Consider the following 14,074-nt stretch of genomic DNA (forward strand, 5'->3'; position numbering starts at 1 on the left):
AATCGGAGCTGTCCAGGTGCGGTGTCCAATGCCCGAAGCGTGGCTCCTTCCGATTGGTCAGTCCTGGCTCCTTTTCTCCATCAACTGTTCCGCGGGCCCCTCTCACGCGGGACCGCCCCTTTGCCTGTGTTGCTCTGGTCTCTAAGGGAAACCCTCCAATGAACTTCAGCACAGAACACATCCTCCTTGCGGAGAGGTCCGCGGAACCACTTCCGGATCCTGAGCGCGCTTACTCCGTGACCAGGAGAAGCGGTAGCCATGGCAACGCGTTTTTCACGTTTCCTTGTCCCTGCGTGGGGTCACGTTGGGAATGATTCCAGAGCGACTTTTCGCAGTCCTTTCTATCTGGCAGTGCTTCTCGGAATCGAGACACACGTGAGAAGTTGAAAATCCCCCGGCGCACTTTTCGATGGGGTTGGGGAGGAACTACAGTTCCCAGCATGCAACGTACTAGGGGGAAACACTGTAGTGCATGCTGGGAATCGTAGTCTTTGATCAGCTGCGTAGTTTGGCCCTTTCGTCTGCCTTTTTCCAGCGTGTCTTTGCGGGAACTCTGCGCTGCGTGTTTTAGAATTTATATCTCGTTCCCAGTGCCGTAGAAATTTCTACGTATTCCAGACTCTCTAGTGTACACAGCCTTCAGAACCTAGAAAGCCGCCAGGCCTTGGCCGAGGCCGCCCAGCGTTCTGGGGGTCGGCCTGAGTCCGGCCCAGCCTCCGGTTCATGGACGCGCCTTTCCGAATCTGGCTTCTCGTGCGTCACGTGGGCAGCCGGAGCTTCTGGTACGTCTGCACCTTTCACAGCCGGAATGCTAGGCCTTCTGTTTCGTTTACAGAAGAGGGTAACGGGGCTTTTTTTTTTTTTCCCTTCCCTTACGGGAAATCGCGAGCAACTTTGATGCCCTGACTCCCTCAGGAGAGTTCAAAGGCGGTGAACCGGTGGTCCCAGAGTCCCTGCTGTGAGTCAGGCGAAGAGCATGGTATTAAAGTCCAGTCTAGCAGAAAAAGAAAAAAAAAAACCACTCTCAGTTTGACGGGTGCAGGAGGATACACCTGCAGATCTTTGAAAGCAAAACCTGTGGACTGCAAATGAGCGAGAGAGTACAAGCTTTGTAACTTCATAGAAATACAGAAAGACATAAACACCAGGTGGCTTTCGTGTGAGGGAAGTCCCTCACCCAAAGCTTGGGCCTTTGGAAATATTTCTATGGCTCTTTAGCCTTTACAGAGCCCCCAGCCCGACCCGCACCCGGTTTCCACAAAAACACTGCCTTCCTTACTGCTTCCTACAGGTTAATTGAATTTCGAATTTGTTTTCAGATAATCATCCGAATTCCTGAAGACAAGCTTTTCAGTGACAGGCTGTCGTATATATTTATAACTTCCCCTATTGAGGTTCGCCAGTCTTAATTCTGTGGTCAGCACTTACACGTTGTGGTGGTGCCTTATTTACATCTAACCAAATTATCTGAATTTGTTATTAGTAAGAAAAGGGTAGCTTACAAAGCTTTTGTTATGCCTCTGTGCTTATTTTTTTTGTTTAAAGAGTTACTAGGGTGTGAATTACATTCAGAAATCTCAAATAATTGCATTTTTGTGTGTTTTAACTCCTGTTTATTTTTTCTTTTTAGAAAAAGATGAGTTCCTTCACTGTTCAGCATTTCACAACATTTCTTCCCCCTTTTCTCTAGCTCTGAACAAGTAAGCAACCAGTTCTGAAACTGCAAATTCCATCTTAACTGGTCAGTGGTGGGTAATTTGTGCTGCACCTGAAGGGAACTGAGAATGAGGCAGGCCCTCCAGAATAGATGCATTGCTTGTGGGTAGATGTTACTGCAGATAACGGTGGGAATGTATGAGGCAGGCAGAACGCAAGACAATAGACTGGCAGAAGAATATGGCTGGTTGTTGTCAGGCTGAACTCTGCCCCTTTAAGACATGATCCCTGGCTATGCACCCTGTGAAGGTAATGGGCAGCTTACCCCATTCCCAGCTTTGCTGTTTCTTCCCAGCCTTGCTGTTTCTCCCCTGTAGTCTCCACTTCTTCTGCCTTTTGACCTATGATTGATCCTCATGTCCCATCTTGGCTAGCTCCTCCAGAACTTACACTCCAGATTGTTTTTAAACTGCTGACCTGTGGAGCTGATTCCCTCGCTTCCTAATTTTAGTTTTTTCCTTTTGACATTATATGTCCGTGACTAGTACAGGGAATAGCTACCTTTGTTGTTTTTGTTGTTGTTGTTAAGCTTTTTCTTGAGCACAACTAACCCCACTAGACAGCACCCTCCTTTGCAGTTGAACTTGGGGGAAAACACCAGAGAGGCAAAGGGGTGCCGTTAGGAGCAATGGATAGGTCAACTGGTAGACAGGTGTAGTCCAGCAGCGAGGAGTCAGGGAGGATGCAGACTGGGAGATGGAGGCAGGAAAGCAGTTGGCATCGGAGAGCATTGAGGAATGAGGCTGAGCACCACGGTCGATTCTTTGGCTGGTCAGTTGGTTCATTCATTTATTAATTCAGCAAGTGTTGAGGACCTGGTATGTGCCAGGTATTATGCAAGGTGCTGGCAGTAGAGGGGTGAGCAATATTGATATGGTGTCTGTGCAGAGTTTGAACAAATTTTAGCAGTGGAGTTGCAGCATAAGTGCATGTATCTTATTTAAACCAAAGCAAAGATATAAAAGAATGACTGCAAAAGAATGTGAGGGAGCTTTTTGGGGTGATGGAAATGCTCTTGATATTGATTTTGGTGGTGGTTAAAACTCATCAAACTGTATACTTCGAAAAGAGTGAATTTTGTCATGTAAATTATACCTCAATCCAATAAACCCTAATAGCAGCCATTGACTTAAACAACAAAACACTGAAACCATTTCAGTAGGAAGCAGGAAACAGACAGAGATGCCCGCTATTGTCAGTATTGTCCCACACTGTTTAGGAGGGTCTAAGAAAATTAACTGAAATTAATTTTAAAAAGTTGAGGTTTTTTTATTTTGAAATCCCTTCTCACTGGTGAAATGATTGCCTATCCAGAAACTCAAGAGACTCTAGCTAGGGGAAAAAATTACTGACTATAAGAAATACGTAAACATCAATAGAATTGCTGTAATCTTGTAAAAAACACAGAAATGGAAATTTTTAAAATTTCATTCATATTAGAGACCCAAACCATAAAATACTTAGGAATAAACTTGACAAGAAAGACATAGCTCCAACATGAAGAAAACCATAAAATCTTATTGAAGAATATAAAACAAATGGAGAAGTTGGGTCTGGTGCCATACCCTATATAGAGTATTATTTACTGCTATGTAACAAATTACCCCAAAACTGTGTAGTTTAGAACAATGAACATGTATTATCTCACAAGGTATCTGTAGTGGGGAATCTAGGAGTACTTAGCTGGGTGGTCCTGGTTCAGGGTCTCTCATGAAGCTGTAGTCAGGATGTCAGCGTGGGCTGCTGTCATCTAAGGCTTGGCTGTGTCTAGAGGATCTGCTCCTATGATGACTGACTCATAGGTAATGGCAGGAGGTCTCAGTTCCTCACCACACGGACTTCTCCATTGGGCTACTTGGGTGTGCTCACAGTATGGTGGCTGGCTTTCCCCAGAGTGAGTGATCCAAGTCAGAAAACAAGGCAGGAGCCATGAGAACTCATGACCGACATTGGAAATCACATACTGTCATTTCTGCAGTAACCCTACTCAGTGAGAAGAGGGGATTACACAAGGAGGTTAATACCAGGAGTCAGAGATCACTGGGACCATCTTAGAAGCTGCCTGCTACCATACCGTAGCTGCAAGGGAAGCTGAGCAAGATTCTAGCTGGCATCTTCAGCTTCATTTGTGAGGAGTGGGCTCATGAAATGGGGGACAAGAACCAGAAGTGGGGATTTCCTCCAAAATAGGAAGGGGATTCAGATGTTGCACAGTCAAAAGGAATGATAAATGTTCACTACGTGTTTGAATAGACAAACAGAACAGTGCAGCAAAAGAGAGAATCCAGACATAGATTGTTTCAATTTAATACATGATGAAAGTGATATTTCAGTTTAGAGGAGAAAGGATAGTTTGTTTCACAAATGATGCTTGCCTTGACTGGTTATCCATCTAAAGAAAAATAAAGTTGACACCTATCTTACATCATATAAAAAAAGAAATCCAGTTTTGGAGAAAATAAGAAAGCCTGTGAGTGCACACTAAGAATGGGGGAGACCTACTCAATCAAGATTGAGCATCCAGAAAATACAACAGAAAGCCTACAGTGTTTACCAGGCTCCTCTCTGGTGGGCCTGGAACTCCACCTTTTGTCCTCCTAGCACTATCACCACGAGGCTGCTGAGTGCTGCCTAGCGCATCAGCCTTGTGCTGTTTTCTAAGAGTATTAGCTCTGCATGGTGTAAGAATCAGCAAACATTTTAAGGGGAAAAGCAACAGAGAATGTAGGGATCACTTCTTAACCCTTCCTTTCTGGAATCTTGTCTTCTCAAATCCTGGTTGCCTGAGTAGCTGTCTGATGCCTTTAAATAAATCCTCAAGTATCTTATCCAGCTTCTCTGTTCTGGCAGGAAGGTTGCTCTGCTTTGAATTGTCCTTCATGGTAGAATGTGGAAGTAGATGTAGATGTTCTTGGTCCTATTTTAATATTGGGGTTCAAACATTGGGTTTCAAAAATCCCAATATTTTGGGCTTCCCTGGTGGCGCAGTGGTTGGGAGTCCACCTGCCGATGCAGGGGACGTGGGTTCGTGCCCCGGTCCGGGAGGATCCCACATGCCGCGGAGTGGCTGAGCCCGTGAGCCATGGCCGCTGGGCCTGCGCATCCGGAGCCTGTGCTCCACAACAGGAGAGGCCACAGCAGTGAGAGGCCCGTGTACGCAAAATAAAAAAATCCCAATATTTCAGCTAAGACATTAAACAGCCATAATTATTTCCTCATGTTAACCTTTCGGTAGTTTTCATCTAGTAATTAGTATGGTGTTTAATGTTTCCGAAATGTGGAACTTGTATTATTTTTGACTAGAGAACAGTAAATGTGTTTCTAAATATTTAATGTAATTGTAACTACAGTTTACATTAGTTTACATTATGTCTTCTTTTTGACTAGTTTTAACTACAAATGTGGATTATTTGTGATCTCCCTAGGCCCCGCCCCAACTCACATCACGTTACCCTGCCTGAGCATTGACTGTGGGTTTATATTAATGGTTACCTGCATTTGCTAATAAAATCTGTGGGTGCTGTGACTCTTAACATGCAATCAGAGAGTTTAAATTAAATTCACCTGTGGTCTTATAGTTTACATTTTATTTTCTGTTACCTAAAAATGAACATCTCCCTAGTCTCTGCCTTAGAAAAACAGATCGATTAAAAAATATATGTCTGGGACTTCCCTGGTGGTGCAGTGGTGAAGACTCTGTGCTCCCAATGCAGGGGGCCTGGGTTCGATCCCTGGTCAGGGAACTAGATCCCACATGCATGCCACAACTAAGAGTTCGAATGCCTCAACTAAGGGGCCCATGAACCATGACTAAGCAGCCTGCCTACTGCAACTAAGAGCCGGTGCAACCAAATAAATAAATAAATATTAAAAAAATATATATATGTATATGTCCAATTGTCCTCTGTCAACTTTGGATACCAGCAGAGCACAAGAGGAATTGAATTTCAAATAAGAGATTTGTTAAATTTTAAATTGTGGTAATTTGATATTTTACATGATCTAATTAGCCATGTTGATGATGTTACATTAGGGACTTAATAGGAGTTTCAGAGCTGGAAGAAGTCTTAGAAATCATGTAGTTCCACAACTCACCCTCTTGGTTTTGAATTATAAAACTAAGATATTTTCATGGTTTAAAAAAACTCCAATTGGTACAGAAAAGTGTAAGATCAAAGGTAGAAGATCCAGGTTCTCCCCACCCCATTGTTCCCATTTCTAGAGGTCACTACTGATAGAAGTTCCTTATGCATCCTTCCAGAAATTGTGTGTGTGTGTGTATGTGTGCACGCATGTGTGTTTGTGAATGTACATATGTGTGTAATAAAATTTAAAATGAAATTCTTAATTTTAAAAAGATAAATGGAACAATACACATTAGCTTATTCCATTTAATAGATCTTGGATGTCTCATTTTTTAAAATCTACTTCCCTATTTGTTAGGCACTTGTTTTGTTTCCAGTCTGTTGCTTTTACAGTCAATGCTGTAGAGAATGCTTTAATCTGCACAGGTTTTTTATTTGTGAAAGCTTATCTGGAGGATAAACTTTTAGTTTTGGAATAGTTAGGTCAAAGAGTATGTGCCTTCAAATTCTATGGATATTTACCAATTCCTCTGGGGGGCGGAAAAAAGCTGTACCAATTTATGTTATCATCTCAAGGCTCCCCCCTCTCTTTTTAAAAAAAGCTAAGGAAATTTGAGGTCCAGAGAAAAGAAAAGAGGTTTCAGAGTTAACTATTGGTAGAACAAAGTGGAACTCATATTTAAAAAATTTCTTACCTTGCTCTAGCTACTACGTACCTCTCGGCTACTTGAAAAAGTTTGAAAGGCTTTTTAAAGAAATTTTATTTTTGTATGTGTATTATGAAAAAATTTGGAAATTAAAAAATTAAAAAAAAAGATTGAGGAAAATTAAAATAACTCATATGCCTTAACTAGATACATCACTACTAGCATCTTGGTGTCTTTAATGTTTAATATATACATTTTTAAATTAAAATTGGAATCACACAATAACAGTTTTGTAACTGTCTTTAACTTGCCAATATATGGTAAACATTTTTCCATGTAAATATTTTTACAAGGTATCTTTTAATGGGTGTACACTATTTCATGTCATGACTGTGCCATAATTATCGATTTATTATTGTTAGCCCTTTAGTTTACCAATCTTTAAACCATTATAAATATTGCTGCACTGAAAATTCTTAGATGTAAATCCTTATAGACAAATAGAACAAATACTTAAAATTGATGTGCTTGGTAAAGGTATGTGACTTGTGTTTCAAAGGGTTGTGGTATTGACAAATTACACTCTAGGAGAGTTGTACCAATTTACATTCCCAATGATTTACTTTTTTTTTTTTTTTTTTTTTTTTTTGCGGTACGCGGGCCTCTCACTGTTGTGGCCTCTCCCGTTGCGGAGCACAGGCTCCAGACACGCAGTCTCAGCGGCCACGGCTCACGGGCCTAGCCGCTCCGTGGCATGTGGGATCTTCCCGCACCGGGGCACGAACCTGTGTCCCCTGCATCAACAGGTGGACTCTCAACCACTGCGCCACCAGGGAAGCTCTGATTTACAGTTTAAGCATAAAAAGCTTTACAAAAAATAAAAGAAAAGAGAGGAAAAGCAAAGTAAAAGTACAGCCTGGCGTTGTCAGAGTAAAATTACTAAAGTTCGGTGCTGTGGTCATTGGGGGCGGGCTCAGGGGTGGGGTATTTGAATATAGAAATTCCGAAGCCTTAAAATATTGAGAGAAATCTCTGAAAAAAAGTCAGAGGAACTTTTGACCAGTTAGTAGATATTCTTATAACTTCTAGTTCTAAAGTGCAGTGATAAATAGAGTGATACGATTGAGGCTGCTTTATGACAAAATTTGAAGTCAGACATTTGCAGTAGAGGTAGTGTTAACGCTGACAACAGCAGTAGGAATAGCAAACATTGACTGAGGACTTCGTATGTACCTTGCAGATTCTTGTAAACTAAGCCGTGATAACTTGCTTAAGAAATCTGTTGAGAAGTCTGTCTCTTTCCTCTCCCTCCTCTTCCTCCCTCCCTCCCTCTTCCTCCCTCCCTCCCTCTTCCTCCCTCCCTCCCTCTTCCTCCCTCCCTCCCTCTTCCTCCCTCCCTCCCTCTTCCTCCCTCCCTCCCTTCCTTCCTTCCTTCCTTCCTTCCTCTTTCAAGAGGAGGAGACTTAGTGAAGAGACAGTGAAGCAGGTCCCAGATGGAAGGAAAAGCTAGACACCAGGCCTCAGGATCGACAGGACCCAGGGTAGCAATGGGCGTCCAAGTGGCATGGACGCTCTCTCTAGGGCACTGCAACAGGATGCCTCAGCCCTTAGTAGGGAATGTTCTTTCTTAAAGTGTCCACCTTAGCAGTGTTAAAAGAAAACAAATTTTTATTTTAAAAAATGTTTATTAGGTGCTTATTATGCAAAGTCTCATTTAATCCTGCCACATGGGTGTGGTCATTGTTTCCAGATTTACAGCTGCAGGAACTAGTGTCAGAGTGAGATCTTGGGGCAGGTTTTATATGACTCCAAAGCCCATGCTCAACCTCTGTATCCCTGACAATATGGGAGATGCCACTTTGATACACTTACTGCTATCAGGTGGGCCAGGGACAAATATTAAGTAACTTTGATTCTCTGGCACCCTTTCAGTTCTTTTTCGGTGTTTCTGATTATACCAAGAGAAAGTCAGTTTGGTCCAAGTTTGTCTTAAATGCCTCTCTAATAAGTACATGTTAATCTACTTTCTCCATAAAAAGAGGAGTGTATCTAAATAGAATTTATTCAATACTTTGCTTTTTAATGCATTTATTTTTATGGATACTATTTGTGACATGTGATAAGGGTTTTGCACTTATAGTAATAACGAAAACTTTCTAGTTAAATTTTTTGACTTACATTGTTTTAAAGAAAAATAAAAAGTCATGTCCTACTTTTCTTTATCTTCTTTCCACTCCAAAATAACTCCTTCTTCTATTTAGGTCTCCTCTGTTCCTCTCCCCCCACCATTAATCCCCCATTTCTGCAAAAACTGGGAGGGTTCTTTATCAGCAGTTGTGGAGCAAGTTGTGGAATTATGGTCTTTTCATTTTTAATTTTAATTGTAAAGTAATATAGCTATAGTTATTATGACTAGAGAAATGGATTTGCCTTAATCTTACCATTCTAACACAGCTACTATATCATTTTTCTTTCCTGTTTTTATCTCTTGTGCATTTGTCTAATAATGATACTTAACATTCACTGACTATTCGTTATAGGCACTGTTGTTAGCATTTTGCAATCCAATAACTTGTTTAATCTTTTTAAGCATGTTATGATATAGACTCTGTAAGCCCTGTTCTGCAGATGAGGAAACTGAAGCATGGTGAATTTATGACACTTACTGTAAGGACTTGAATCCTGGGAACTGGTCTTCTGAACTTGGACCTTTCACTTCTGTACTGCGCTCCCATATTTAGCTGTGTTTTATTAGCACTGTTATTATTATGGCCTATACTTATTTTTTCTCCTTTTCACCTAACCCTTACTTATAAACCTTTTTCTCTTGTTATATAGTCCTCAGATTTTTAAAGAATCAACTATATTTTGGTCTAATTTATATAAAACAAATTGCACCCATTTTAAGTGATAAGTTGGTAAGTTCTGATGAATGCCTACACCCTAACTACCATTATAATTATGATAGAAAACATTCCTGTTGCCCTAAAGAGTTCCCTTGTGACCCTTCCCAGTTATTTCTTCCCCATGCTCCGCAAGGCAACTAATGATCTGTTTTCTGTCACCATTTTTGTTTGCCTTCCTCTTCAACCCATGAGTTATTTAGAAATAATATTTAATTTCCAAAATTTGTGAATTTTTCAGGTATCTTTCTGTTATCAGTTTCAAATTTAGTTCCATTGGGGTTAGAGAACATATTTTATATAATTTCAGTTCTTTCACATGTGTTGAGTTTTGGTTTATGGCCTAGAATTCAGGTTGGCAAACTTACTGTTTAAAGGGCCAGATAGAAAATATTTTAGTTTTTGTGGGCCCTTTGACCTCTGTCATAACTACTTAACTCTGCTGTTGTAATATGAAATACTTAATATGAATGGAAGTGGCTGTGTTCTGATAAAATGTTCTTTATAAAAACAGGCAACAGGTGGGCCTTAGCCTTTTGGCTGTAGTTTACTGACCTTTGGCCTAGAACCTGGTCTATTTTGGTGCTTGTTCTATGTGCATGTGAGAAGAATCTGTATTCTCCTGTTGTTGGGTGGAATGTTCAAAAAAATGAAGTTGCCTGATAGTGTTTTTCAGATCTTCTATATCCTTGCTGATATCTGTCTGTTTAAACTACCGATTACTTGAGAGGAGTGTTGAAATCTCTAACTGTATTAAGGGTGTATCTATTTCTCCTTTGATTTTACCAGTTTTGCTTTGTGTATATTTTTTTAATAAGTGATTGTTAAGTTTTTAAAAAAATATATTTATTTATTTGGTTGCACCAGGTCTTAGTTACAGCAGGCGAGCTCCTTAGTTGCAGCTCGTGGGTTCATTAGTTGCAGCTCACCGGCTCTTTAGTTGCGGCATGCAGCCTCTTATCTGTGGCATGTGAACACTTAGTTGCGGCATGCATGTGGGATCTAGCTGCCTGACCAGGGATCGAAGCTGGGTCCCTTGCATTGGGAGCATGGAGTCTTAACCACTGTGCCACCAGGGAAGTCCCTGCTTTGTGTATTTTGAAGCTCTGTTGTTAGGTGCCTACACACTTAGGATTATTATGTCTTCTTGGTAGACTGACTACTTTATCATTATGTAGTGTCACTTTCTATTCCTAGTAACACTTGTTCTGAAGTCTACTTTTTCTGATAATAATATAGCTCCTCTAGTTTACTTCTCTCTGGGATCACACACTTCTGTACTGCCTGATGTATAATGTCTGAAAACAGCTAATTCATATATTTTGTCCAGTTTTCTAATTTTTTGAAGAGGATAGGTAAGTCTAGTCCCTGTTATTTTATCATGGCTGGAAGCAGAAGTCTGTAACTGTCTTTTTAATAAACGTACCACTTGCCATCAGTGGCTATACTTTTATCCTCTTAGTTATGTCCTTTGTGGAGACCATTTAGTTTTCTTTCTTTTACTATTTTTTCTATCATAAACAATGAACATCTAATGACTATAGTTTCTCACTATTTTGATTATTTCCTTGGAGTGATTCCCAGAAAGTAGAATCATTGAGTCAAAAATTAAAAACACTTTAATATATTTTGAAGTATATTGCTATTTACTTTCCAAATATACCTTCTAATGGCTTTCCAGAATTACCAGTTTACAATTCCATAGATACATGTGAGGTATAAATTTCACCAATATTTAGATAACTATGTGTACTTAAAAAAACTGTATCATTGCTTACTTTTAAATTTCTTTGAATTCTGGAAAGGTTAAATATGCTTTTATATGTATTCTTGTATTTTTCTTTTTATCGGTTTGTATCTTTTGCTTATATGTCAGCTAGGATATCAGTATTTTTCTTAGAATAAAGATAAAATTATTTGTGGCAAATATTTTTAAAGTCTGTTGTTTGCCTTTAAGTATTTTTATTTATTTATTTTAATGAATGTATTTATTTATTTTTGGCTGTGTTGGGTCTTCGTTGCTGCACACGTGGGCTTTCTCTAGTTGCAGTGAGTGGGAGCTACTCTCAATTGTGGTATGAGGCCTTCTCATTGCGGTGGCTTCTCTTGTTGCTGAGCACGGGCTCTAGGCATGAGGGCTTCAGTAGTTGTGGCCCACAGGTTCAGTAGTTGCAGCTTGCAGGCTCTAGAGCGTGGGCTCAGTAGTTGTGGCATATGGGCTTAGTTGCTCCGTGGCATGTGGGATCTTCCCGGACTAGGAATCCAACCTGTGTCCCCTGCATTGGCAGGTGGATTCTTAACCACTGTGCGACCAGGGAAGTCCCTAAGTATTTTTAAAATGTAGTTATTATCTATTCTTTTGTGATTTCTTCTACAGCTTATAAGTTTTGGAAGTCCTTTCCAGGTTTGACAAATACTTATGTTTTCATTTAAAACATATTAAATTTTTTCATTCAGCAATTATTTACCTGTCACCTACTCTGAGCCAGTCCTTATACTAGGTGTTGGGGACCTGGTAGAGACCAAGATAGAAATTACTACCTCTGATCATTTGGGAATAGGAAAACATGGATATTTTCAAGGTCTGATAATCTAATTCTAGCCTCCTACATGGCAGGTGAAAAGTCTATTAATAAAGTGTCCATGATGCCTATTCTGTCATCTTTTAGATTTTGTTTGTGTGAGATTAAATTAAATTAATTTTTTCAAATTGTCGCCTATTTATTACAGTATCATTATTGCATAGGTGTTTCCTACCCATTGATTTGTGGTATCTTCAAGACCTAGAGTCTTATCTCTATTATATGGAGGCAGTATAGTGTATGTGTCCTGGAGTCAGGCTGACCTGCTTTTAGATCCTAGCTCTTCACTTACTAGCCAGGTACCTTTAGACACGTTGCTTATCCTGTCTGAACTTTTGTTTCTTCATCAGTAAAGTAGGGTGGTGATATTATCTATCGTAGGATTATTGTGACAATTAAATGCAAAAGGGTTAACACTTTTTTAAAAAGGTAATGTATTATTATATTCTTGTCAGGTGGTCTTGATGGAAAATTGCCCTATACGTGATAACACGGTATGTTTCTTTATAGGTGAAAGCAACAAACATAACCAATAAAGCAACATTTGGTATGGAAATAAGTTGCATCAAGAAAAAGCTCGTAAAGCTAAGTAGTTTTCATTGAATATTTTGCTTCTGAGCAAGGTGCAAGCATATCTACATCATTGCTGGAGGGCATGTGTTCTTCCATTAGGTCAGTGGAATTGAATTCCCAGTGCATGTAGGTGAATGGAGTGTCGTATGAGCCTGCACAGCTTAAGATAAAAATGATCACAGAACTCCATCAGATTCTTAGATCCAGACTTCTTTGCCTCTCGGATGCCAGGGACATTACTGGTCCTGGCCCTTATTATATTTTGATTTGTTCCTCTTGTCCTGACCTCAACTTCATACCTATTTTCATTCTTGCTTCTGGTCACAGTCATGGGTCTTGGCTTATTCTGTTGCTGGATACACTAGGCTCCTTCTCTGCATTTGCCTTCCTTTTCACACCCTTAGCAAGTCCCCTTGTGTAGTTTTCAAATTCACAGGGTGGCAGAAGGAGCAGGTGGCCAGCGGAACACCGGGAAGGTGGAATGGGGGGCTGAGGAAAAGAGGGAGAGCCTTGTAACCAGTGCCCAGTCATCATCCGCGGTTCTCAGCTCTTCAGCAAAAGCTTTGGGGAAAGAGAGGAGCTGTGGACTTCCTGTAATCCTAAAAAAGAATGTGTTTTTTTCTTTTTCACTCCTAACTTAAACTAGATTGTGTCTCAACTCTGATCTGTCCATTGATTGGCATCACTCACCTTCAAATATCTATAAGAAAGAAGGCATTTTGGGGAAAGATTTCAATCTGTTTATAGTGAACATAATTAGGGGGAAGTCATAGAAGCAGTGGAGGTCAGTGACTGCACCAGGATGAAAATTGTTTTGTTTTAAGGGTGATGTCATCTCTGAGCAAAGTGAAATGAGCCAGGAGGCAAATGAGAATGTAGACAGGTCTGCCCAATTCCTTTTAAAGCCCCAGAAACCCATTCAGCCTTACATCTGCTCGACTCTGGATGATTTTCAGGAAGAGAGAGACTATTTGGCAAACTACATCTTCCCTCAGCTGAGCGAATTCTGCAATTCCCGGGGTGCGTGTTTCAAAGCTGTGGACCTGAGGTGGTCAGCGTTGAAGGCCCAGGCGCCCTTACCCTTCAATCTATTTAGACAACATTTTTGTCTCCACTAGCAACATCTGAAGCTCTGTCTGGACTGCGTGAACAGCTGCTTTTCCTTTTTTATCTGCTTGCTGGGTCAGACATACGGGGACTTTCTCCCTGACTACTCACCTGTCATGTTCTCCAAGGCAACTGACTTGTCAAGTTTATCCATAATGGAACAGAATCTCTATGTTGCTGCAAAAAACTGTTATCCTTGGGTCCTGGAGAACCCCAACCACAGTCCGATTGAGTTAGAGATCATCCAAGCAGCATTTCTGAATGAGTCTCAATTTCAGTATTTTTACTTTAGGACGGGAACCATGCTGCTGAAGCCTATGGACAAAGAAAAGGAGGAGATGCTGTCCGCAGGTTTTCTGTTCAACGATGAGGAAAAATTAAAGATTGGAAAGCTTAAGGCCAAGATTATTAGCAAGGGGCTATCTGTCAGGTTGTACAGAGATCTCTGTGACTTGGGTGAG

The 14,074-nt window shown here is 40.5% G+C and overlaps 1 protein-coding gene across 1 annotated transcript in view; it reads left to right on the forward strand.

Annotated features, from left to right (window-relative positions):
- The first annotated feature begins 512 nt into the window (after nt 1–512).
- LOC116761134 (putative tetratricopeptide repeat protein 41) overlaps nt 513–14,074 on the forward strand; it is an 83,975-nt gene continuing 70,413 nt past the window's right edge. The window contains 3 exon segments of the mRNA XM_032646919.1: nt 513–782; nt 1,631–1,700; nt 12,444–14,074. Coding sequence (XP_032502810.1) covers nt 13,358–14,074 — 717 coding nt within the window. The 5' untranslated portion in view covers nt 513–782; nt 1,631–1,700; nt 12,444–13,357.

The sequence above is a fragment of the Phocoena sinus genome, chromosome 10 (assembly GCF_008692025.1).
Source record: "Phocoena sinus isolate mPhoSin1 chromosome 10, mPhoSin1.pri, whole genome shotgun sequence".
In the NCBI taxonomy this organism is placed as follows: domain Eukaryota; kingdom Metazoa; phylum Chordata; class Mammalia; order Artiodactyla; family Phocoenidae; genus Phocoena; species Phocoena sinus.